Raw genomic sequence first — 27,261 nt, 5'->3', positions numbered from 1 at the left:
CATGCCTGTAATCCCAGCACTTTGTGAAGCTGAGGCAGGCAGATAACCTGAGGTCAGGAGCTCAAGACCAGCCTGACCAACATAGAGAAACCCCATCTCTACTAAAAATACAAAATTAGCCAGGCGTGGTGGCACATGCCTGTAATCCCAACTACTCAGGAGGCTGAGGCAGGAGAATCGCTTGAACCTGGCAGGCAGAGGTTGCGGTGAGCCAAGATCGCACCATTGCACTCCACCCTGGGCAACAAGAGCGAAATTCTGTCTCAAAAAAAAAAAAAAAAAAAAAAAAGGCAAATACAATTTCTGTCCAGCCTTCTACCAAGACTCACAAATTCAACATTGATAAAATTCTGATGTGTCTCATCAACCAAAGTAGGACAGTCTCCACAGAGAAAGTGGGTGCAATTTAAGCAATTACCTGGGGTGGCAGGTGTGAATGAGAACATATAGTTACCCATTCATGTGAGTCCTGCCCCCATGTCCCCACAACTCAATATGCTTTTCCTATGATGGCTCTGCAGGAGTCAGGAGGGTGGGGCCAGGAAACATCTGATAGTGATACAGAGAGACAGGCTCTCCTTGCGACAGTGTTTCTTTGTCCTAACCCCAAAGTGCAGTTTTCCCACTGCTGCACAACAAACAGAGCCAACACTCATCACAGTTCGCATAGCTGGTTTCACAGATTCTCCTGTTTCATGCTCTACAGTGTTTCTGACAGATATGTATTTTTTTCTCTTGGTGATGCTGAGATGTTCACTTAGATCTCTGCAGTGGGGTGGAGTCTGGGTGCTTATAACTTGGCCTCTTGCACAGCAGGAGAGAGGAAATGTTTCCCCGGGCTCCTGAAACACAACACACACTATATGCATGCAGATAAATATCTGGAAGCCCATGATATTTCTCCTACATTTAGGAGGAAAAATCACACACATGGATTATTAAGTTAAAATTGCCAATATTTGACTTTTTGACCTACTGAGATGGCAATTTCTGTGGCACAACATAACACTTTGGAGATAAATAAGACTGTAAAATGTACCAATATAAAATTTATATTCCAAACTTTCAGAAACACTTTTACATAAATACAACCCACCTGGCCCCATTTCTGTCTCTCCTTCCCTACCTGTCCACCATGCCTCAGAGGTTAGTGCACAAAAGCCAGCTATGGACCAAAAAGGGTGGCCTCTTTTTCTGCAGTGGGTACTTACTCAAGCAAAATGGGAAATTGTAGTATCCAATTGCACACTTCTCACAGTTGTCTCCGTGGAAATTTGACTTGCAGTGACAGCGGCCTGAGCCCTGTTCACAGCCATCCGCATGCTCAGGGTCACAGCTGCAGGCTAAGAGAAATCCCAGTTTTCAAAGGATCTGTCCTTCACTGCACTTAACAAAGCAAATATGTTCCAACACTTCCCAGGCAATGTTCCATACTTGATCCTTGGTCTATAGGTATTCTTGAAAGGGCACAGCCTATTTCCCACCTCACACCTGATTGATGGTTCTCACTGCCCGAAGCTCGTGAGCTGTCAGAGATCAGCTGTAATGAGCGTCCACACAGAAGTTCTCATGGATGTCATTTATCCCACTGAGCATTGCCCAGCTCACTGAGTCAGAGGCAAGGCCTGCATGCTACAGTCAGAGGGGTTGGGGGTGGGGGTGGGGTTATATGCCTTAGTTCTGTTGGGCACAGCCCTTTCTAGCTATGAACCAACTGTGAATGTCCACAAAGTGGTCATCAATACACAGTTATGATACAGATGCAAGTGTGGAGTGCCTAGACATGGAGATAGAGTCTGTGGACAGCAGACCAAGACCCATAACCCAAATGTTAATTTGAGTGAAATGGCTTACTGAAGGCAGCTTTTGCAACCAAAAACGATTATCAGGCACGATTATCAGGCTTGCACTGGAGTAAGGCATAGTGCAAGTATAAGAAGATTGTCGACCTCCCACTTGGGGGCCTCCCTTGACCTGGCAGGTGCACCCTGGACAGGGAAAATACTGTCACAGCTCATCTGAATACATCTCCTGTAAAGACCTGGGTGACCTGGCATCCTGGTGTCCTTTGCTTAATTTATTTAGGATTCATGCGTCCTACTGATCCTTTACGCCAAGCCTCTAATACCTCTGTGGACCACTTCAGTGATGAAAAAACTAGAAAGGTGATGAAACAGTGAGGCTCCTAATGAGGTACAATTACATTGGCAATGTCCTGTTTTCCTTTCCCAATGCCTATTCTTTGTAGGCACAAGACAGGCGATAGACATACTTTGCAGCATGATGTGGAAGAAGGAAGAAAAGTGAAAACACATTTTTTTTAACAACTAAGAATGCCCTAGAGAGAAGTAAATCCATCTACATATTCCTTGGACTTTAATATCCTCAAATGTTAATGGTATGATTAATCATGGAGTGGGCACAGGATTGACTTCAGGACTGGAATTGCTTTCCAACTGTGACAACCAGACAACTTAAAAGAACCAAGCATTGAATAGGGTATAGGTTGCACATGTAGGGAAAAGTCTGTAAATCTGACCCAAGATTCATAATTCTACAAGGAAAAACTAGAGGCATTCTTCTGTATAATAGAAGAGTTATGGCACAGTCATGTCAGACAGAAAAGAACTATATCCTGGATCTAGCGGTTAGCGGTTTTGTCACCTAGCCTAAATTATATATAACTACTCAGATTGTTTGGTTTCTCCGTATCTAAAAATGAGGACAATAATACAATGTCCTATTTGTTGTAATAATTAAACAAGACCTTTGTGAAAGTATTTAGGTAATGCCTCACATATGGCAAGCACTCAACAAATATTAGCTATTTTAAACAATGTGACTATTATTAAATCCTTATGAACTCATTACTGTGTTGTCTTGTTCTAATTCAAGTTGTTGTTGTTGTTGTTGCTTCTGAGACAGAGTCTCACTCTGTCATCCAGGCTGGAGTGCAGTGGCGTGATCTTGGCTCACTGCAACCTCCGCCTCCTGGGTTCAAGCAATTCTCATGCGTCGACCTCCAGAGTAACTAGGATTACGGGTGAGCACACCACGCCTGGCTAATTTTTTTCTACTTAGTAGAGACAGGGTTTTTCACCATGTTGACCAGGCTCGTCTTGACCTCTTGGCCTCAAGTGATCCACCTGCCTCAGCCTCCCAAAGTCCTGGGATTACAGGCCTGAGCCACTGCCTCCAGCCCAAAAATTGAAATGATTAGAGATCATAGAAACATGTCAAAACAACAGAAAATGGAGAAACTAACATTTATCACAGGCCTAATATGTGACAGGCCCAATGGTAAGTATTTTCCTACATGCTTTTGATTGCATTTTATTTAATCTTATGAAATACATTATCATTTCCATTTTCATGCAATAAATACAAAATTCAAAGAGACTGTGTAAGTGACTGAGGTCACATAGCGAGCACAACTAATACTCTGAAGAGAGAGGGCATGAAGGAAGTTATTAACTGATCCAAAGTTAGCCTGATGACTTCGCTAAGGCAGTACACACAGGCTAAGATACACCAACTTGAAATGAAACTTACGGATGCAGCCATCAGGGGCATCCACCGGAACCCCATAAGGGCGGTAATAGCCCTTAGCACACTGTTCACAGTTTACTCCAGCTGTGTTGTGCTAGAAAGAAACAAAAGAAACTTAAAGGAAGGGTTCTGGGGAAGATGATTCTCCTTATTTTGTGCTACTCACCCAGAGGAATAATTCTGTCATATACAATTGTAATTTTGAGGTCACTGAAATAATAATTTAAAAAAGCATTAATCTTGACCTTGACCAAAATTTACCATAGGATTGGCTTAATCTTGGCTCTGGAATTTTTTTCTTATTGGGAGAGGAAAGGAAACATTCCATCAACTGGACAAGCCCAGGCTTTATCCTGATCGAAGAATTTGCTTTAATGAAGCACCTGACATGTGAGTGAGAAAACACTGAAGAGGACTGTTCTTGTAGCCTCATTCAAAAGAACTGACAAATGGATAATGAATCGCCTACAGTTTAACCCAAGGGTCATGTGTGCATTTACACCTTCTCCAATTTTGGAAGGAATAACATATACAGATCCTTGTCTCTCTTCGTTCTAATTTTATCTGTGCTTTAGTCATAAAACCCTTTTCTGAATACCTCTGTTTCATGAATGGAAAATGGAGGCATGAGTCTCATACACGGAGCTCATTTTAAAGTACAATACTAGGCAGCTCTTTCCAGTTCATGGTTAATCCTTGTAATTGCCACATAATTAAATTACCCAACATGCATCATCAGTTTCCAAAACTATGGATCTAGCTCTTTTCTGCCTCTTTTGCTCTAATTTGGGAATAATTAGGAGGACAATGTTCTTTCACTAACGAAAAGAAAGGCAATAAGAAGTTAACAAGAACAAAAACACAACTTGACCCACACAAAAGTCTGCACAGAAACACAGAGGGAGAACAAAGACCCATTCTGTATCCTCTCCTGTTTTAGATAATTTTATGAACTACAGACTTTTCTTTATTACCGCTCCTTTTCCCATAGGCTAAAATCTGAATTCACTTTAATGTTGAGGTCTAAAACCACATTGGCCACTTCTGTGACTTGAAATTTACATGCATAAACATGGTGGGTAAATCAGAAACAGCTGTGGCCCACCTTCCCATCCGATGTCAATTAACCCTCAAATCTGTTGTTTGCCACTGTTTCTTACCATAGACAGAGGACATCAGGTTAACTTTGGCTCCCAAATCTTTTATTGTTGGAGTGGGAAATGAGAAAATGTTCTCTCAATTGGGCAGCCTAGGTTTCCCCCTCTACTACAAAGTGGTTAATGAAGTACCTGCTACAGAGAAATTATATTTTTAAGACACAAAGGATAGCAATGAAAGACTGAAAGAGAGCAACAAACTAGAGTACTCTGTAGATAGAATAATGCCTGTAGTTTGCCTTGAAATCTCAGTGGTTCTCCAGAACCTGCACACCCTGAGGGCAAGACACACCACGCTATCCATGGACACCATGGTCCTGGTTGGACCAAGGCCAGGTCAAGACCCAAGGACAGTGGTGACTCTGTATTTCTACATTTGAGGTGTGGGAGAGGCGATCTTGTTGGGAGCAGTGGGAACCTGAAGTTGCATTTGCCTGACACTTAAGAAGAGCAAACCCCAACTGTCCAAACTAAAGAGGGTGCTAATGGAATCCATGGAGGTAGCAAGCCCGACTCCTCCCCACCTTAGTTGGTCCATCCTTTGGCACTACTGAGGGAGGCTTTCTATGGAATGCTCACCTACAACCAGGCCCTGCTCTAAGCAGCTTTAGGTCTGAATTCCTTCAAGCAGAATTTTTCCAAGGTGCTTTTCCACCTTCAAGCAAACCCTCCATCTCTCTGCCTTTCTGTCTTTCTCTCAATTCCTTCACCACTCTGTCGCTGGCTTCCATTTCTGTGAATCTCAAGCACGGAGAGATTCTGGGGTGGCCCATTCACCAGTCAGCCTCTCTCTGGAGGAGTTTCCCTACTTAGGCCTATAAGGCCTGACATGATCTGACCTTTGTCACCCTCCAGATTCATCAACCCCCTACTCACTCCCCTCCAGCTACACTAGGCTCCTTGGGAGGGAAGGGAAGGGAATGGAGGAGAAGGGAAAGGAAGGGGAAAAGAAAAGAAAAATTAACAGACTGGAAATAGTGAAACCAACATAACAAGGACACAACTAGGGAGTGAGTTTAAGACTTAGATCAGCCCAGGTGCAGTGGCTCACGCCTGTAATCCCAGCAGTTTGGGAGGCCAAAGTGGGTGGGTCACAAGGTCAGGAGTTCAAGACCAGCCTGACCAATATGGTGAAACCCCGTCTCTGCTAAAAATATAAAAATTAGCCGGGCATGGTGGCACACACCTGTAATTCCAGCTACTCAGCAGGCTGAGGCAGGAGAATTGCTTGAACCCAGGAGGCAGAGGTTGCAGTGAGCCGAGATCACGCCACTGCACTCCAGCCAGGGTGACAGAGCAAGACTCCGTCTCCAAAAAAAAAAAAAAAGACTTCGATCAGAAGTCACATCTCTGTGGAAGAGGCGAAAGACTTTGTTTTAGTTCATGGAGATAAAGTATCTTCATGCATCATCTCAAACAATGGGGATAATCTTCAATCTTAGTTAAGAGCATCAATATTTAACTAAGGGAAAAGAAATCAAGAAGGAGTCAATCCAAAAATGTTGTGCTCCTGGCTTTCTTCTTTCATTATTCTTTTCTTTCAACATTTTATCTTGAAAAATTCCCAACTTTACAGTGAACACCTTTACACTCCCCCGCCTACAATTTACCATTAATATTTTACCATATTTGCTTTATCACATAATTATCCATCCATCCATTCCTCTATCCATCCACTAATTCATCTTATCTCTTATGCATTTCAAAATAAATTTCAGCTATCAGTCACTTTCCCCTAAATACTTCACCATGCATTTAACTAGCTGGAATTCAGTATTTGTTTACAGTTTTTTTCTTCTGTTATAAAATTTACAAGTGCAAAAAACTTATAAGTGCAAAACTATTAATTGTACATCCACTGAGTCAAGACAAATGCATACATCTGTGAAATCCAATTCCTTATCTAGATATAGAGCAATATCATTACCCCAAAGTTCCTCTTTCCCCTTCACAGTCAATCTCCATCATCAACTCTTCAAAGTCAACCACAGTTCTGACTTTCTCCACTATGGACTACTTTTACCTGTTTCAGAATTTCATTTAAATGGCCCTGATACTTTTGGGTGTGTGTTTTTTCAGTCGTCATTCACTCAGCATAATGTTTTTAAGATTCTTGCATGTCGCTGCATCCATCAGTAGTTTCTTCCTCTCTGTTGCTCCACAGAATCCCATTCTATAGTTATGCCTGAGTTTCTTCATCCATTGTACTATTATTGGTCACCTGGGCTATTTCTAGTTGGGGGTATTTGCATAAAGCTACTATAAACTTTTTGAAAACAAACATTTCCATTTCTTATGAATAAATGCCTATGAGTGGAAATTGTGAGTCATAGGATAGGTGTATGTTTAGCTTTATTTTTTTTAAATGGCCGTTTTCCCAAAGCAGTTGTACCATTCTGCATTGTTATCAACAATGCATGAATAGGTGTGGTTATTCCACATCCTCACCAAAATTTGATGTTGTCAGCCTTTTTAATAATAGTCATCCTTTAAAGCTGAGGAAAAAATAGCAATCCTGGGGAGTATGTAGTGGTATGTCATTGTAATCTTAATTTGCATTTCTCTGATGACTAATAATGTTAAGCTCTTTTTTTTGTTTTGTTTTGTTTTGTTTTTGAGACAGAGTCTCGCTCTGTCGCGTAGGCTGGAGTGCAGTGGCACGATCTCGACTCACTGCAACCTCTGCCTCCCGGGTTCACGCCATTCTCCTGCCTCAGCCTCCCGAGTAGCTGGGACTACAGGCGCCCGCCACCATGCCCGGCTAATTTTTGGTATTTTTAGTAGAGTCAGGGTTTCACCATGTTAGCCAGGATGGTCTCAATCTCCTGACCTCGTGATCCGCCCGCCTCAGCCTCCCAAAGTGCTGGGATTACAGGCGTGAGCCACAGCACCCGGCCTTGTTAAGCTCTTTGATGTACATTTATTGGCCATTTATATATCTACTTTTGTCAAGTAGCTATTCAAATCTTTTGAATTTTTTTGAGGTTTTTTTTTTTTTATAACTGAGCTGTGGAAGTTCTTTACATATCCCAGATACCAACCATTTGTCAGGTTTATGTTTTGTGAATATTTTCTGTCTGTAACTTGCCTATTCATTTTCTTAATAGCATGTTTTGTTTTGAGCAGGTTTTTAATTTTGATAAAATCTAAATTGTCAGTTTTTCATGGTTATTGCTGATGTTTTTGTCTAGTTTTATAAATTGCCAATAGGATGGTATTTAAGTCTCCAACTATGATCATAGAATTGTCTATTTTTCCCTCTAATTCTGTCAAATTTTGCTTCATGTATTTTAAAGCTCTATTGTTAGATGCAAACACACTTATGATTACTGTCTCCCTGATGAATTTACTCTTAGCATTATGAAATGTCTTTATTTATTTGTGTTAATGCTCTTTGTCTTAAAGTTTACTTTACCTGATATTTTTACTCTATCCTTCTAATGTTTATTGTTTACATAGTATATTTTTTCCCATTCATTTACTTTCAACTTGTCCTTATATTTAAAGGTAAGTACTTGTGAACAATATAGTTGAGTCTTGCTTTTTTATTCATTCTTATTGCTTCTGCCTTTGAATTGGAGTGTTTAGTCCATTAACATTTAGAGTATTTTTTATATAGCTGGATTTGGGTCTACCACTATTTGTATCTGTTTTCTGCTTGCCCCTTCCTTTTGTGTCTGGTGTGTGTGTATATGGTTTTGTGTGTGTGTGTGCTTGCGCACATGCATGCACTTCATCCCCTGTTCCTTCATTTATCTATTTTTTGGATTATTTGAATGTTTTTTAAATTACCTTTAGAAGTATCTATTGGCCTTTTAGCTGTACCTCTTTGCATTATTTTGTCAGCAGTTGTTTTAGGGACTACAATATATATCCTTCACGTCTCACAGTCAAATTAGAGTTAATATTGTATTATTTTTTATGCTATTGTTGCATATGTATTATATTTACATGCATTTTATAAATACCATGAGACAATGTCAGAAATTTTGTTGTAAGCAGCCCTACATACTCTAATTTTTTCCAGCTATATTGAAGTATTATTTACAAAATATTCTTTTATTTTCCTTTTCCATTATTTATTCTCTCCTCTAAAACATTTACAAATGGGATTGAGCAAAGGAAAATAATTACAGATCATTGTATTACCATAAAAGGGCAGAGATTTGGAAATAAAGAGGAGTTGGGAAGGTAGGTAGTTTCCTAAAATTCTTTTTCCAAAAAAAAAATTCAACTCTAATTTTAGATTCAGGGGGTACATGTACAGATTTGTTAGCTGGATATATTGCATGACGCTCAGCTTTGGTGTATGATTGATCCTGCCACCCAGGTACTGAGCATAGTACCCAATAGTTAGTTTTTCGACCCTTGTCGCCCTTCTTCGCTCTCCCCTCTAGTAGTCCCCAGTGTCTATTGTTTCCACCTTTATGTCCATGAGTACCCAATGTTTAACTCCCACTTGAAAGTGAGAACGTGTGGCGTTTGGTTTTCCAGTTTTGCATTAATTTGCTTAGGATAATGACTTCCAGCTGCATCCATGCTGCTGCAAAGGGTATGATTTCATTCTTTTTTATGTCTGTGTAATATTCCATCATGTATATATACCACATTTTCTTTATCCAATCCACCACTGATAGGCACCAAGGTTGATTCCATGTCTTTGCTATTGTAAATAATGCTCCAATGAACATATGAGTGCATGTGACCTTTTGATGAAATAATTTATTTCTTTTGGATATATGCCAATTAATAGGATTACTGGTTGAATAGTAGTTTTGTTTTCTTTGAGAAATCTCCAAACTGCTTTCCATAGTGGCTAAAATAATTTACATCCCCACCAGCAATGTATAAGTGTTCTCTTTTCTCTGCAACCTGAGCAGCATTTGTTGTTTTTTGACTTTTTAATAATAGCCATTCTAGCTGGTGTGAGATGATATCTCATTGTGGTTTTGACATGCATTTCTATGATGATTAGTGATATGGAGCATTTTTTCATACGTTTGTTGGCCACTTGTATGTCTTCTTCTGCAAAGTGTCTGTTCATGTCTTTTGCCCATTTTTTAATGGAGTTATTTGTTTTTTGCTTGCTGAACTATTTAAGTTCCTCATATATTCTGAATATTAGACCTTTGTTAGGTGCACAGTTTGCAAATATTTTCTCCCACTCTGTAGGCTGTCTGTTTACTCTGTTGATAGTTTTTTTTTTTTTTGTAGTATAGAAGCTCTTTAGTTTAATTAGGTCCCATTTGTCAATTTTTTGTTTTGTTGAAATTGCTTTTGAGAACTTAGCCATAAATTATTTCTGAAGGCCAATGTCCAGAATGGTGTTTCCTAGGTTTTCTTCTAGGATTCTTATAGTTTGAGGTCTTACATTTAAATCTTTAGTCCGTCTTGAGTTAATTATTGTATAATATACGGTGAAAGGTAGGGGTCCAGTTTCATTTTTCTGCACATGGAGAGACAACTATCTTAGCACCATTTATTGAATAGAAAGTCCTTTCCTTGCCAGGCACGGTGGCTGACACCTGTAATCCCAGCACTTCGGGAGGCTGAAGCGGGTGGGTCACCTGAGGTCAGGAGTTTGAGACCAGCCTGGCCAACATGGTGAAACTCTGTTTCTACTAATAATGAAAAATTAGCCAGGCACACACCTGTAGTCCCAGCTACTTGGGAGGCTGAGGCAGGAGAATCGCTGGAACCCGGGAGGCAGTGCAATGAGCCCAGATCATGTCACTGCACTCCAGCCTGGGTGACAGAGCAGGACTCTGTCTAAAAAAAAAAAAAAAGAAAGAAAGAAAAAAGAAAGAAAGTCCTTTCCTCATTGCTTATTTTTGTTAACTTTGTTGAAGATCAGATGGCTGTAGGTGTGTGGCTTTATTTTTGAGTTCTGTATTCTGTATAGTTTGAAGTCAGGTAATGTTATGCCTCTGGCTTTGTTCTTTTTGCCTAGGGCTGCTTTGGCTATTTGGGCTCTTTTTTTGGTTTCTTCTGAATTTTAGAATAGTTTTTTATAGTTTTGTCAAAAATGACATAGATAGAAATAGCGTTGAATCTGTAGATTGCTTTGGGCAGTATGGCCACTGTAATGTTACCAATTCTTCCAATCCATGAGCATGGAATGTCTTTTCATTTGTTTTTGTCATCTATTATTTCTTTCAGGCAGTATTTTGTAGTTGTCCTTGTAGAGATCTTTCACCTCCTTGGTTAGATGTATTCCTAGATTTGGGCTTTTTTTATTGTTTGTTTTTTGCAGTTACTGTAAATGGGATTGTGTTCTTGATTTGGCTCTCAGCTTGAACATTATTGGTGCATAGAAATGCTACTGGTTTTTGTATCCTGAAACTTTACTGAAGTTGTTTATCAGTTCCAGAAGCCTTCTGGAAGAGTCCTTAGGTTTTCTAAGTATAGAATCATATCATTAACAAAGAGAGATAGTTTGACTTTTTCTTTTCCTATTTGAATGTCTTCTATATCTTTCTCTTGACTGATTGCTCTGGCTAGGACTTCCAAGAATTTTTTTTTTTTTTTTTTTTTTTGAGACAGTCTTTTTCTGTCACCCAAGCTGGAGTGCAGAGGCATGATCTTGGCTCACTGCAACCTCTGCCTCCTGGGTTCAAGTGATTCTCATGCCTCAGCCTCCCGAGTATCTGGGATTACAGGTGCACACCACCATGCCTGGCTAATTTTTGTATTTTTTAATAGAAGCAGGGTTTCACCATGGTGGCCAGGCTGGTCTCAAACTCCTGACCTCAGGTGATCTGCCCACCTCGGCCTCCCAAAGTTCTGGGATTACAGGCATGAGCCACCACGCCCAGCCAAGAATTTGTTTTTAAATAGTACTTTATATTTGCCCAGACACATACCATACTCTTCATTTCTTCCTAAAGATCTGAGTTTCCATCTCGTATCACCTCTCTTTAACCTAAAGAACTTCCTTTAGCATATCTTGTAGTGTAGGTCTCTTAGGCAATAAATTCTCTTAGTTTTATTTTATCTACCAAACAATTTTCTTTTTGCTTTTATTCTTGAAGGATATTTTTACTGAATACGGAATTCTGGGATGATGGTTCTTTTTTCTTTTAGCACTTTAAAGATACTATTCCTTCTGTGACCTCCAGTTTCTAATAAAAAGTCCACAGTCATACTATGTTGTAATGTTTTCTCTGTCTACTTTCAAGATTTTCACTTTGTCTTTGGATTTCAGCAGTTTGACTCCACTAGGCCTAGGAATTATTTTCTTTGTATTTCTCCAGGTTAGGGTTCATTAAGCTTTTTGAATCTTAGCCTATTGCAAAATTTGAGGTATTTCCTACTATTATTTCTTCACTTTTTTTTCTGATTCATTGTCTCTTCTCTGCTTCTGGGAGTCCAATTACATGTTCCTTACATCTTTAGCTATTGTCTCACCAGTTCCCAAATCTCTGTTCATTTGAAATATATATATTTTTCTTTCTCTTCTTCAGACTAGATAAATTCTACTAATCTATCTTCAAATTCACTGACTCTTTCTTCTATTACCTCCTTTCTGCTATTCGGCCCCTGCAATGGATTTTTTATTTAACATATTGCATTTTTTAGTTATAGAATTTTCATTTTGATCCTTTTACAGTTTTTATTTCCCTACTGATATTTATTATCTTTTCATTCATTGCGACTACATTTTAATCTATTCTCTTGAGCATAATTATAATAGCAGCTCTAAAATCCTTAACTGCTAATTTCAACATCTGGGGCATGTCAGAATTGGTCCCTATTGATTGTCTTTTCTCTTAAGAATGGGTCTCTTTTTTTGAATCTTTATATGTTACAAAATCTAGGGTTGTAGCCTAGACATTGTGAATATTGTGTTGTAAGTATTCCAAATCCATTAGCATTCCTCTAAAAAATGTTTTTTTTTTCTTTATGAGACAATTAACTTTACTCAAGCTGCACATTCTGACTCTTAAGTGGTAACTAAAATGTCAAGTAAGTTATTTCAGTCTCAGATGAAATCCATCCTGTGCTTGGATTGTAGGGAAAACGGACTGAGGGGTCAGTCAGAAACTTGAGAAGAATTTATATACAGAATTAGGGATTTCCCTGCTCTTGACTTCTCTTTTCCTGGACTCCCCACCAACTTTCCACAAGTTGGAGTTGTCCTAAGCTCTGCTCTCTGGTTCCTCAGAGAACACAGCTTTAAGACAAAGGTTCCATATTTCTAGAGAAATTTTAGCCAGACCACATGGGACCAACTTTGGCCTCCCCTCTGGGTAAAAGTCATAAAAATATGTAACTCACCCTATGCTGATCTGTTTTGCCAAGTTGCAGCTCCCCTCCAGTATCTTCCTGCTTATTTTTACTCTTCAGTGCTTTCATATCATGGTTTTTGTGGTTTTGTCATTTGTTTATTTGTCTTTTGTATTTTGCCCATAGTTTATCATATGAACACCTAAAATATGACCCATTCTTAAGAGAAAAGACAATCAATTGAGACCAATCCTCCATGGGAGGGTTCAGTCCTGCAGCAGCCACTAAATCATAAAAGAAGCAGAACTCTTTCCTTGTCCATTGATTACCAATATAATATAAAAGTTAATTATGCTGCTAAAATGTACACTTAAAAATGGTTAAAATGGTAAATTTTATGTTATATCTGTTTTACCACAATAAACATTTTAAAGTTAATTGCGCTACCTAAATATCTAACTTAGTAAAAGGCATTTTAAATTTAAGTTGGAAAACAAATGCAGTACACCCAAATAAGAGTTTAGTAATTTCATAAGCAAAAAAAAAAAAAAAAATGTTTTTGCAGACGCACTATGAAAAAAAAGACTACACTGATGGTTTTCTGGAACAGCAAAGTACAAAACATAATATCACTGAGAGAATGATGAAGAATAACAAAGTATTCTAAAGACACATTGAAGGGGCTTGACCTTTCATCTAGAGAAAAGATTCTACCTACACATTCTAGTCCAGTGTTTCTGCAACTTAATATGCACACAAATCACTTGAAGGTCTTATAGTGCTTAGCCTTATCCTGGGATTTCTCACTTATACATAAAACCTTGTGATTTGTAACAAACCTACTTTATATTTTTATATTTTACTTATATTTTAATTATCTGCAATAACAGATAATATAAAAGTATGGAGGGGGGAGACAAATGAAGAATGGTGGCTCTCTCTATGGGTATGTAGCCCTGGTTTCATATTAATGGGCATCTCATGTGAAGAACGCCTCTTCAGTGGTAACATTAACAAAACATCTAAAAGAACACAAGAAAGAATGACAATGTAGACCAAATTCATAAACATTTGACAGGACTGTTAACAAATATCTCAATGAAGAGATGCCCTCCTCCGCCATACACTCCCTTAACTAAATTCCAGTGAAACTAGTTGTCCTACAGAAGGAATGAAAAATTAGTGTTTCATATTTGATGTCTATGAAAGACATCATTAATTGATCATGATGCATTTCCTCACTGAGTCTAGACTCAGAATCTGTCTGAAAACAGGATGTAGGGTCAGCACTAACATTAATAACTACTTGTCCTCCTATCTTAGAGTTTTTCTATCACAAGATGGATAGCAGCCAGAGATGACAACCAGGAATCCTCCTCTCCATTTAGGCAAAATCTAAATTGAGAAACTGATCAAAGGGGTGTGGGTAAACATACCTCAGTCCATTTTCCTTACAATCCCTAAATTACATCCAGCTAACAAGGCCTTGTGTGAGCAACAGTGGAGAAATGGTCTCAGAAAATCTTACGATTGCCTGCCACTTTCTTGACATCTCTTCAGGAGCAGAGCTTACTGAATACTCATTCTCCATGACAACACATCCACTTTGATTTAAATAGTGCCTCACCTGACAGTTAATGCAGACCCCTCCACCAGCATAGATGCCCTGGGTATTCAAGCTTGCCTGCTGCCGCTCAACATCTGGATCATAGTAACAGTCGCTGGCATGGCCGTGGCAGTTGCATGCTGAAAAAAAAGCATAATAAGTCAATATTCTCATTATTACTATCAGACACTTAGTAAATAGCGTAAATAGTATTACTGCTAATTGAGCTATAAAAAAGTCTATTCTGGAACACCCAGGACACTCTTAGGGGAAAATTTTTAGGGATCTTTACACAAAGACCAGGATATACTAAGATACAGTTTAGAGCTCCTTTCATTTGATATTCCATGAGCGAAGTTTCTCTTTTTTAAAAAAAAATACTACTTGGGGCTAGGCACAGTGGCTCACGCCTGTAATTCCAGCACTTTGGGAGGCCTAGGCGGATGGATCACAATGAGTTCAGGAGTTCGAGACCAGCCTGGCCAATATGGTGAAACCCTGTCTCTACTAAAAATACAAAAATTAGCCAAGCATGGTGGCATGCGCCTGTAGTCCCAGCTATTCAGGAGGCTGAGGCAGAAGAATCGCTTGAACCCAGAAGGCGGAGGTTGCAGTGAGCCAAGATCTCGCCACTGCACTCCAGCCTGGGTGACAGAGCGAGACTCCATCTCAAAATATATATATATATATATACTACTTGGGAGGCTGAGGCAGGAGAATCCTTGGAACCATGAGGCAGAGTTTGTAGTGAGCCGAGATAGTGCCACTGAACTCCAGCCTGGGCGACAGAGCGAGACTCCATTCTCCCTGCCACTGCCTCCACCCCCAAAGAAAGATATATAATCATATCTTCAAAGGAAGGGACATTGAAATGCAGGAGCACTGCCCAAGGCAACTTGGAAGTGTGTTGGGGCAGCTATCTTCATTTTGGTTCAAGTAAATTTTTTTTTTTTGGTGACAGTCTCGCTCTGTCACCCAGGCTGGAGTGCAGTGGCACGATCTCGGCTCACTGCGACCTCTGCCTCCTGGGTTAAAGCGATTCTCCCACCTCAGCCTCCCAAGTAGCTGGGACTACAGGCACCAGCCACCACACCCAGCTAACTTTAGTATTTTTAGTAGAGATGGGGTTTCACCATGTTGACCAGGCTGGTCTTGAACTCCTGACCTCAAGTGACCTGCCCGCCTCGGCCTCCCAAAGTGCTAGGATTACATGCATGAGCCACCTCGCCCAGCCATTAACTAACCTCCTTAAAACTGTATTTTGTGCTGCAGCGTCTTCCTTTAGGTCAACAACTTGAATAATATATTTATTTTATTTATTTACTTTTGCAACAGGATCTCACTGTCACCCAGATGGAGTGTAGTGGTGTGGTCACAGCTCACCACAGTCTCAACTACGTGGGCTCAAGTAATCCTCCCACCTCAGCCTCCCAAGCAGCTGGGACCACAGACACGTGCCATCATGACCAGCCAATTTTTAATTATTTGTAGAGACAAGGTTTCACTGTGTTGTCTAGGCTGATCTCCAACTACTGGGCTCAAGCAATCCTCCTGCCTTGGCCACCCAAAGTACTTGGATTACAGGCATGAGCCACCCACCCAGCAATATATTTATTTTAGTTGGAGTTTTTATTTAATTGCAATTAAACACTAACATTATTATTTATTACTGTGAAAGACCACTATGTAGCTCTAATTTTTCCCTTAACAACTAATGTATTTAAATAGTATTAATTCAAAAACTTTTGTATATAATCTTTGTTTCATTATTTCTTTATTTTACTGGCATGTTTTATACATACAAAATTCAATAAAATAAAATTTCACTGTCAAAAAAAATACATCCAAATGCCAATTAAACTTCATGCACGAAGAGAATATTATTACTACCACTATTACTACTACTAACAATAGCAATTGAGCTCTTAACACACTGTGAAAAGTGCTTTACATGAATTATCTCATTTAATCTGCCCAGTAACTCTCTAAGGTAGGTACCATCATCCCTATAGTACAGATTGGAAAACTGGGGCTTAGGTTGAGGAATATGCCCATCGTTACATAGCTTATAACTAGGAGAGGCAAAATTCCGACCTGTCTTTGTTTGACTGCAGAACCTATGCTCTTAGCCAACACTCTAAACCTTTCATTTCAACACTATATGGTAATCGTATGGGAATAATCTTAATGTTTAATTGTAGGGGAATGGCTCAGCAAGCAACAGTATATTTGTTTGACTTTAAGTTCTATGACGTCAAGGGCTGTATGTGTTTTGTTTGCAATAGAGCATAGTTCTCAGCACACAGTGGGTACTCAACAAACACTTGGAACAAAACTCTGTACCATCAAAAATGATGTCAAAGCGTTTTTAATGATTGGGAAAATATGGGGAAATAGCTAAAAATATCAAGTGAAAAAATTAGGATATAAAATTATGTAGATTATATAATCTTGAGTATTTAAAGTATGTATAAAATACTACGTATCTAACAAAATATTAATAGTAGCTCTCTGCTATGGTCCGAACACTTGTGCCCCCCCCACCCCAAATTCATAGGTGAAACCTAATCACCAGTTATTAGGAGATGGGCCCTCTGGGAGGTGATAAGTGCCCTTATAAAAGAGGCCCAGAAAGCTTCCTTGCCCATTCCACCACGTAAGGACACAGCAAGAAAGTGGCATCTATGAACCAGAAAGCAGGCCCTCACCAGACACTGAATCTGCTGGTGCCTTACTCTTGGACTTACCAGCCTCCAGAACTTTGAGGCTATTGTTTATAAGCTACCCAGACGTTACAGCAGCTGAACAGACTAAGACACTGTTGGGGTAGTTAAATTCTTGGTGATTTTACTTTATTTATTTTTTTAATTTCCAAGTTATCTACAAGTAGTATATAACACTTCTAAAATTACAAAGTATCATTTAGAACTCATTTGGGATTTTCATCTTTGCCACAATGAAAAATATTTAACACGAGTAAAATTCTTATTCTTTCTTAGGCAGACAATATATTCATTATATTCCAATTACATCAAAATTTCCAAGTCTTGTTAGTAATTTGTATGTTTTAATCAATTTCCCAGGTGACTATGTGAAGGAAGACTTAATTAGATATTACACAAATTACCCTATAACTTGTAAAACAGGCTCAATGCTTTCTTATCTTCATTTTCTCTGTGGTGCCATGATTTTAAAAAATCAAGACATTTATATTTACTACATCAGTCATTTCTTAGGAAGTCTGTTTATTTTGAATTGTATATTTCAAAGGGAATTTAGAAAGCACCTAATAAATGGATCCTGATAGGTCTGATTTTCATGCACTATTTTTGTAACTTTTAACAATTTAATACATCTTAAAAGGATAAAAACTTATTAAAGGAGATTTAAATTTTTTTCGTATGTGTTGGAGTGAAGCATGCTATTTACAAAGGGTTCCATTAGTCTGGAAAACTAATCAGGTTGCAAATACTGGAATTCATGTAATAATGGTTAATTCAATCAAAAATATCCTAAATCAGTGTTTGAAAGCAGCAAAAGAAACAACCCCTGATTATTTTTATTATACCTTTTTCTCTCTCTGGTCCCCTCATCTGGGGTGAGCAATGGAGAAGTCATTGAGAAGGAACCGATTAGCTGTGACTATAAAGTGAGATGGCCATCCAAGCAACACCTGGGACTCAGAGGTGCGCCAGAGCATTTCCCTGAGATGGCCACAAGACCTTCCCAGAACTTTAGCATCTCTCAAAACTCCCTTGGAAGACCACTGGGAACACCTTTTACACAAGTTTACTGGCCATAAGAGATCATCAGTCTTATCTCCTAATAGTTACAAAAAATATTTGGTCAAAAAGTATAAAGTCCTATAATCCCAGCTCTTTGGGAGGCCAAGGTGGGTGGATCCCAAGAGGCTAGGAGTTCAAGACCAGCCTGGCCAACATGGCGAAACCCCATCCCTACTAAAAATACAAATAAACAAGCAAAATTAGCCAGGTATGGTGGCATGTGTCTGTAATCCCAGCTACTGGAGAGGCTGAGGCAGGAGAACCGCTTGAACCTGGGAGGCAGAGGTTGCAGTGAATGAAATGTTTTCTGCAACTGGAATAAATATGCAGCTTCACAAGGAGATTTATTTAGAAGAAAATCTATAGTTGGATGTCTTAAGGTTTGTTTGTTAAAAATAGCAGCTGTCTTTCTTCTTTTTTTTTTTTTTTTTTTTTTTTTTTTTTTTTTTTGAGACGGGATCTTATCCTTTCACCCACGCTGGAGTGCAGTGGCAGGATCAGAGCTCACTGCACCAACTCTTGGGCTCAAGCCATTCTCCCACCTCCGCCTCCCAAGTAGCTGGGACTACAGGCCTGCACCACCACCTCTGGCTAATTTTTCAATTTTTTGTAGACAGAGTCTCACTATGTTGCCTAGGCTGGTCTCCAACTCCTGGCCTCAAGCAATCCTCCCACCTTTGTCTCCCAAAGTGCTGGGAGCCACCACATCAGGCCTAAAAAACAAAAACAAAAAAAACGCTTTTCTTACTTTATGTTACACTCTTAAAAGCACTTTCCCAACTTTTTTTATTCCTTCTCTGGTCCTCTCCATCCTCCTCAATCCTACCATGTTACACTTCCCAGCACTCCATACTCCAGTACTCCCAGCTCCCTGTTTAGACTCAACCTTGCCGTCTTCTCTGGACCTTGGTCCTCAAAATAGTTGATTCCTATCCAGTATCACGTCCTATGAAATGGATAAGATGTTAAAATTTTATAGTGGTTGCATCATATTTATGATTGCTAAAAAAAGAGGTCAACGTATTAAAGCACGGAGCCCCATCATGCATGGTCATCATCATTATTGTTCTTTTTCTTCTCAAATGTACATCTGAATTCAGAGGAGGGCACTTTTCCCTGCAGTCTGAGGTTCTTATTACAATAGACAGACTTGAGCCCCTAAGACTGACATGACCACAGCCTCTTCTCTAGCATGAGGAAAATAGCCTCAGCCCCCAGGGAGAGGGGGAGAAGGCCACGTGTGGCCCCCACCCCAGCCCCACACCCACCTTCACACTCGTGGCTCTGCTCCCACGCGGCGGGCCGCCAGCGCCTCTGATTGTACCCTGTGCAGCAGCGATCACACGTCTCCCCACAGGTGTGGTGCTGGCATTCACACCGAAACCTGGGCATGTGGGCGAAGTGCATCTCAGTTATTGAAAAGTTTTGATGAGGATCAGTTGATCCTATAGTGCGAACCTGACACACGAGTCATCACGGTCATCCACGGCACCATTCATTGAGGAATTAGGAGAACACAACACTTCGCAAGTATTATTTAAGCCTCCCATATCCTGCTTATTTATTATCTCCATTTTACAGGTGGTGAGACTGAGAATCAGAGGTATTAAGATACCTGCCAAGGGTCAGGCAGTGATAAATGGAGAGCCAGACTTCCAACCTCACTTAGCTCTGAGGCCCCAGCTCTGTCTTCTCTACCCCATTGTTACAATAAAGGAACACAGGAGCACTCAAGTGCTGACTTTACTGAGATGTGTTAAGTATCACACCTGCATAAAGATGTGGAGTCCTACGACTAAGATCTGCTCAAGTTTCTTACTCTCAACTTGTGGTCATGCTTTACCCAATTCAAGAGCCAGAGATTTACCCAATTCAAGAGCCAGCTGCTAATAAGATCCCAGAGGGCTCTGCTTCCAGAGGCTGCGCCAGCTCCATCATGGGGCCAAAAGCTGAGACCACTCAGAGAGGCAAAGGGTTAAAAGTCTCATTTCCAAAGGGTGTACATCTGCCTTAACATTCCACGTTAAAATGAAATTGTTTCAGCCTTGGCTTTGGGTTGGAACTCCAAGCTTTGAGCTCCCTCCTTCCGTACTTGAAAGAGGATTCAAAACCATTGTCCAGCCCTGGTGTGATTCCGTCTTGCGCAGCTGTCTGTGGAGCAGGAGTCGTTCCTCTTTGTCTGCCTTCTCTCTCTCACCTAAGAGCGCGCCACCACCCCACAGAAGATTCGATGGATGAGCCCCCTGAGGCCTCAGAACTATCTTTTTGGCAACTGCTGGGGGGAGCTGGAGCGAGGCCAAGAAGGGTCCAGTGGCAGTGAGGGTGGGGGCTGGGGAGGGGACTGGGGAGGAGGAAGGGCTGGAGAGGAGGAAGAGGAGGGGAAGGGTTAGAGGTGGGAATCCGGCTGCATCCCGGGCTGCTGGAGAGCGCCAAGCAGGCTGGAGGCCTGAGGGAAGTGGGAAGAGCTGCTGGATTTGGAAGGATGGGAGCCACGAGGGAGCCGGGGGCATGAAGGGGTGGGAAGACGGCCTGAAGCCTCAGGAGCGTGAGCCAGGCGAGGCCCAGGGCCTGAGGTAAGGTGGAACCAGCCTGCCGAAAGTTCGGGTTGCTTGGAGCTGGGTAGTGGTTGTTTTCCTAGGGGCGTGCGTCAGGCGGGCGTCTAGGCTTCTAATTCCGGGCTGGGTTGGCCCAGGAGGCTGGGTTTGCGGGGAAGCACGCGCCTCCCTGTTGGAGGAGGGCACAGACGCCCAGCCTGGCGTTGTTCTCCAGTCCCCAGGCCTCAGAGTCTGGGGCTCCTGGACCCAGAATTCACCCGGGTGCTTCAGCCAGTTACTGGGGCGGGGCGGGGCGGGGCAGGGGAAGGGAATGGGGGGCGGGGGCAGGGAACGGGGAGCTGGGAGGCTTGGAGGGGACTGAGGAGGCAACCACCACTGGGAGCACATGGTTGCCACGTGGTTGGGAAAGGACTGGGTGCAGGCGTCGCATCCAGGGCTCCCTGAGTCCTGGCACTCCCGAGCCTGGGATTCCGTGGCTCAGGTGAAGTGGGCTGGTAGCACCAGTATTCTGGAGTTCTTCGTCCAGCCCTTACAACATCTACTGTGATGGCAGCTCTCAGTTTTGGAGCCCCTTGCCTGTCTCACTGCGGTAGATGGAACTTGCCCCACTTTGCAGATGACGATACTGGTGCTCAGAGATAAACTCACTTGACAAAGGCCGTGATTGTAGGCAGAGACTAAATCTAAACCAAGATGCTTGACTCCGTAGCTGGTGCTTCCTGAATATCGTGAATATGAAAGAGGCTTTGGGTTTGGGTTGTGGGGTTTTTTGGGGTTTTTTTGGCGGGGGGGTGGGGGTGGGGGAAGCGGCGGGGGTGTCCCCGCATGCCGCCGTTTGTGCGGCATTGAGCAAACAGCTTTTTTTTTTTTTTTTTTAATATGAGAGACGTGCAGTGTTCGGTTTGAGTCAAATAAAGACCCGAGACTATTAAAACAACAACAGCAAAATGCCTTGTCTAAGAAGGCTCTTGGCTGTGCCTGTAGGGATTCCATCAACTCTTCTCTAAGGGAAGGTGGTGTGGCATATATTCAGTTTTATTCCCAAGAGAGGGTGTCATCCCTCTCCACACTCAACTGCCTGTTAAAGCACATGGACATAGATCTACCTGGCAGCACAGAACAAGTGGCATCCAAATGGGCGCTTGTTGGAGAGGCAATTTCACCTCATTGCCAATTAAACATTTGACATTAGCTAGACTACAAGATTATTTAGGGAAGACTGCTTCAAGAATATGTAGTCCAACTCCACACATAGGAGGATTAAAATTGAGCATAGCAAAAAAAGGAGCTGGGTACCCATCTGAGTCCCATTGGCACTGCCAAATCACTGCTTTTCCTCTGTTGCAGCCCAGACTGATGGTTAATAATACATCTGCTGTAAATATGTTATTTAAAGATGTCATTGATTAGATAATTCCCTTCGTGATGACCACTCCGCCCCACCCCTAGGGAAAATTGTTATTTTGCACTAGTGTCAACAATCATGTTTTTTCTAAGTAACTTATTACTTTTTAGCTTATGATCATAGTGAAATATGAAACCAAGCAGATTTCCCTTTTTGAGTTGGCTGCTAGGAAGCTCAGAATTAAATTTGAGGTCCTTCCGCTTATCCATGCAGCAAGGTCAACATGGTACACATGCTTGGTTAAACCCCTCTTCTTGGGTTCTGCCTCATTAGCAAGTAATTTTTCTGATTGTCCAGGCTTGGCTCTACCCATTAAGTTTCTGAATCCCTTTAAATTGTTATAAGATTTCTACCTCATAATGGATGTGGATTTCATCAGCATTTGTTCAAGTTCAGCCTGTTGGGCAGAAGCAAACCAGCAGACAAGGAAAGGCAGGCAGTCATGTTGAAGTGGATTGCTGCCAAACTGAGCCTTTCACCAAGGCTTGGGGAGACCTCCACACATGTGTATTGGGAGAATTAACCACCCAGTGTAGAACTCCTCCAGTTCTCCAGGGTCTCCAGGGTTCAGTAGCCTTTCTAAGCAGGAAGCTCATGCCCTCTGTGATGGCGTGTACTCCTTTCCAACATGGCAGTATTTTGTTCCAGGCTCAGGGACATTAGCTGGACCTCTTCTCTCCTCTCTCCAACTCAGAACTTATGTGACCTGATTTCTAGTGTCTTAGGGAGATAGGAGATTACAGGGTGGAAATAGATTAACCATTAATAAACAAGTCATTTTCCACTAAAGGTTAATCATTTTGTGTGTAAGCTCTCTCAACAGCACTGCCGAATCCTTGAAGGGGGAACAACAACATTAAGGGTTATGGCTGGTCGAGGAGAAGGGCCCCACAACGCACATCACAGACCTTGAGAACTAGCAATTCTGCCTGAACACAAAGCTAGACCTAAAGAAGCACAAGCCTGAATCTGACTAAAAGTGAAATACATCTCTGGTAAATGCTGCTCATGAAATATTGTAGACTTTAAGTTAAACATTGAGATAAAATGATTACTATATCTGGCATCCGGTAATTTCCAGCCCTTTAAAGTATCCCTCTTGCAGTGGTAACACAAATGTATGGCTGAACCTCAACATTTAAGACTCATGCATATTATTGTATGCAAAATATACTCAAACTAAAAACAAAAAGGGTACATTCATGTTCACAGCAGCATTATTCACAATAGCCAAAAGGTGGAAGCACCCCAAGTGTGTATCCACGAATGAATGGATAAACAGAATGTAATATATACAGATATACAAGGAAACACTGTTCAGCTTTGAACAAAAAGAAAATTCTGACACATGCTCAATATGGATGAACCTTGAGGACATTATGCTAAGTGAAATAAGTGGTGACAAATTTAATAACCCAGTATTTGTTGCAAAAGGACAAATACTGTATGATTCCACTTATATGAGGTACCTAGGATAGTCATGATGGTTGCCAGGGGCCAGTGGTAGGAGGAAACAAGGAGTTGTTTAACGGGTATAGAATTTCAATTTTGCAAAACGAAGAGTTCTGGAGATTGGTTGCACAACAACGTGAACATAGTTACCACTACTGAACTGTCACTTTAAAATGGTTAAAATAGTAAATTTGATGTGTATTTCACCACAATTTAAAAAACAAGGATTTGAAATGTATACCCTGATCCCATTAAACCAGGAATGACAAGTTTTATTTCTCTTGTCAGCTCTAATCAATTTGCTGCCTGAGGTATGTCTTGGGGGTGATCTGGTGGCTGGGACACAGATTTTCCAGAGTGCTGTGATTGATTAGCCATGTCTGCCAGGGCCCATAGGGGTTATGTGAAAGAAAATGGAGAGTTGGTGGAGAGGAGGCACACACCCCCCACCTATTCATTGATCCTGAATCATTCCTATTGAGGACAGGAACCTAGAAACATTTAATGGGATGCAAACATCCACTGAAATAATTAGACTTAATCATAGTAAGGCTGAAAAAAATCTGTACAGTGTACTTACAGTTTTTCAGGATTGTTTACATTGCACACTTCAGCATGGCCATTGCAAACACACTGCCCACCAATGCTGATGTCCTTTATGCTGTAATAATACTGCACAACAAAACACAGAACATGCAAGTTTCACTGAACAGTGACAAAAACTTTCTCTTACTAGTCTTTAACCCACATCTGCTGCCTCTGCTTCCCTTTTAAAATTCCGTATTCTTGAGCCCTACATTGGGATGTAACAAGTCTTATAAAATAAACACATTCCTCAATAAAATGTAATAACATACTGCTGAATTTGTGCATTTAAAAAAATCAAATGCTTGAAGTTCATGAAGGGAAATTGCCTTAGAAAGGAATCATACTTTATAGCCTATAGGAAAGGGATCAATTACTTCCAAGTTTATTTTTTATGTAAATTAAAATAATTTTTACATTATGTTCTTTACAAATGAATTTTATACATTGAAAATATTTATTTATCAAAACTAAATTTTTATACCAAAAAATGTTGCACTTGCTTTGCACAAAATACTATCCCAGGTTCTGGGAAGGGAGATAATATTTACAGAGATGGATCCAATACATCCCTGAGACTAGAGGGGCCCTCAGTATTTGCCGAAGACTTCCTAGCACAGGGTCAAAAAGGCTAGAGTCAAAGTTTCAAGCTCCAGAAAGGCCAGACAGAGCCAGCTCAGATCCAGCTGAGGATTGGCCCCTAAACCAGGCCACAAATATGTGTATACCCTCTCATTGACAAGGCCCCTCTCCAATATGTTGGAGGCCTCTGCAGTGCTGACAATAGGCAGCTCCTCCTGCCAGCTCCCTCTGCCAGCAACCTTCCTTCTCAGACTTGGCAGGAGACTGCCCAGGATTTGGGAGGAATGTGAGGACTGTAGAACAATCTTTCTCATTGAGGCCATGCTGCCAGTGAGAAGAATATCTGTCAGCGAGAAGTCTTTGAATTCGCAAGGACAAGAGGGTTTTTGTCCCTTTATTGTTGTTGTTGTTGTTGAGTGTGGTTGCCTTAAAGAGCTCTATTGATTTAATGTTGGGGTTCTGTTCTGGTTCCCTAATTAAAACCTGTTAAAGTATCAATGCTTCCTGGAAACATCTTAGTCTGAAGGCATTAACAGCCCCCCTTGTTAATACAGATAAAGTCAGTATTACCAGGGCTTTCTGTGACAAATTAACACTCAGGGGCTTTCCTGCTGGCCACTGTAAAAGTTCCCCTCCACACGTATTAAGGGCAGCAGCAGCAAGAGAAGCCCCCAGTCAGCCTTCACCGAGCAGCACATGTGATCTGTGTCATAAGGTAGCTGGTATCATATTCCTCCATGAAAGAAGCAACCTAAACTTGGGGGGTTAAGATTATGTATTATGTGTGTGGTATACTCCATAAAACAATTATTTAATGGAGAGGCCTGTATTCATCTAAGTGAAAAGTAATATACATAGATATATATGACTGCAAATCTTGCAACCCCCAAAAAGACAATTTAAGAAAAAAAAAATTGGTAGGGTACATTTGTGGCAGTGCTCCAGGGCACATGGAGGAACAGAAACACAGCCCGGCTATAGTTTATGAGAAAGTCCAGCCCTCCCTTGTAAATATCCATCCTCAGATTCAACACAGTCCCCAACTACACAGAAGCTCAGCGGGAGCTGAGGAGAGCAAAAAATACAAAAGATAGGCCACCTACACCCAAAGTGCCTGCCTTTCTGGAAAAGGCTCAAAACTGTGGCAATACTTATACTTTCCCCTCCCTTCCTTTCCCAGCTCTCTGATGTTACCTATATAAAAAGCCAAACTCTATAAGGTGCACTGGGCATCTTCCATTCACCCTCCAGATCTGCTCTCCACGTTCTCCACCCTGTCCTGTGCCAGGAGCTGAACTTTATGGTTGCAACCAATGGACTGTCTTTCTCTCTGGCTTCTTGTTTGCTTTGGCCAATGGAAGGCACCAGTAGATCAGAGGGTGGAAGAAGAGTGAGCTCAATGTGTTTATTCTGTGGGCTCCCTCTGTGCCCAGGAGACAAGTGTACTGCCCTGACACCTGAGAGTGAGAGATGTTCATGGTGTACCTCCAACACAGGAGAGGGTACTAGTGCTCACCAATACCTATGTGCCTCCATTTCAGCTAGATGACATCACCCAGCCTCCTTGCATCTAAGTGAGGCTATGATATGACCAGTTCTTGCCCATAGAAGTAACCTCTGATGAGAAGCAGGTAGATTTTTCTCTATACTCTCTCTTCCCTCATCTGAGGACCAAGATGTAGGGGATCCAGAGGAGGACTCTGAGGTCCTACAAAATGGCTGCACCTCTGGATAGAAAGAACCTGCTTCCCTGAATTACTGTGTGGAGCCGATCCTACCTGCTGACCCATGTTAAACTGTAATAGGAGCAAGAAACAAAGCTTTATTTTGTTAAGCCACTGAGATTTGGGGATTGTTGGCTGTAATATTAATTATCCCATCCAGACTAGTACCAGGCTGACTATAATCGTTTGCCTTTCATCTTCTTTGAATATAATGATTTTTCTTCAAACAGCCATTTTTATAAGTCATTAGATATAAACTCCTAATTATATCTAGTATTTCAGACAAGAACAACTCCCACACCTACATCATTACAGGCTATAAAGGTTACTTAAAAGAGTTCAAGGCAATTAATTTGGTAAGCCAAAAAAATGAATAAATAAAGTAACAAAACAAATGCTCTGACTACTCACCCGCCGAGTGACAGTTGGATCTCGCTGGGCTTTGGAGATGAGGTGTCCAAGAAGCGTATTGGTTCTAAGAAAACGTAAGCGGATGTTTGTTGCCTTGGTAAACTCCCTCAGGGTGTGAGAGAAAGTAAAATTTTTTGCACCTGGACGACCGTTTATCAAGGACACCACAACCTAAAACGACCACACACACATAAAGGGGGAAAAAGTTCCTTTTATCAAAATTT

The 27,261-nt window shown here is 41.1% G+C and overlaps 1 protein-coding gene across 1 annotated transcript in view; it reads right to left on the bottom strand.

Annotated features, from left to right (window-relative positions):
* LAMA3 (laminin subunit alpha 3) overlaps positions 1 to 27,261 on the bottom strand; it is a 261,658-nt gene that overhangs the window by 177,834 nt on the left and 56,563 nt on the right. The window contains exons 5-10 of the mRNA XM_031003750.3: positions 27,038 to 27,208; positions 24,316 to 24,407; positions 19,592 to 19,707; positions 14,560 to 14,678; positions 3,553 to 3,643; positions 1,212 to 1,343 (exon numbers count right to left, since the gene is read on the bottom strand). Of these exons, the coding sequence (XP_030859610.2) occupies positions 1,212 to 1,343; positions 3,553 to 3,643; positions 14,560 to 14,678; positions 19,592 to 19,707; positions 24,316 to 24,407; positions 27,038 to 27,208 (721 nt within the window). The remainder of the gene's footprint in view (positions 1 to 1,211; positions 1,344 to 3,552; positions 3,644 to 14,559; positions 14,679 to 19,591; positions 19,708 to 24,315; positions 24,408 to 27,037; positions 27,209 to 27,261) is intronic.

Source organism: Gorilla gorilla, chromosome 17 (assembly GCF_029281585.2).
Source record: "Gorilla gorilla gorilla isolate KB3781 chromosome 17, NHGRI_mGorGor1-v2.1_pri, whole genome shotgun sequence".
Taxonomy (NCBI): Eukaryota; Metazoa; Chordata; class Mammalia; order Primates; family Hominidae; genus Gorilla; species Gorilla gorilla.
Note: the sequence above shows the minus strand (reverse complement) of the source record. Positions and strands in the feature narration are given on the sequence as shown.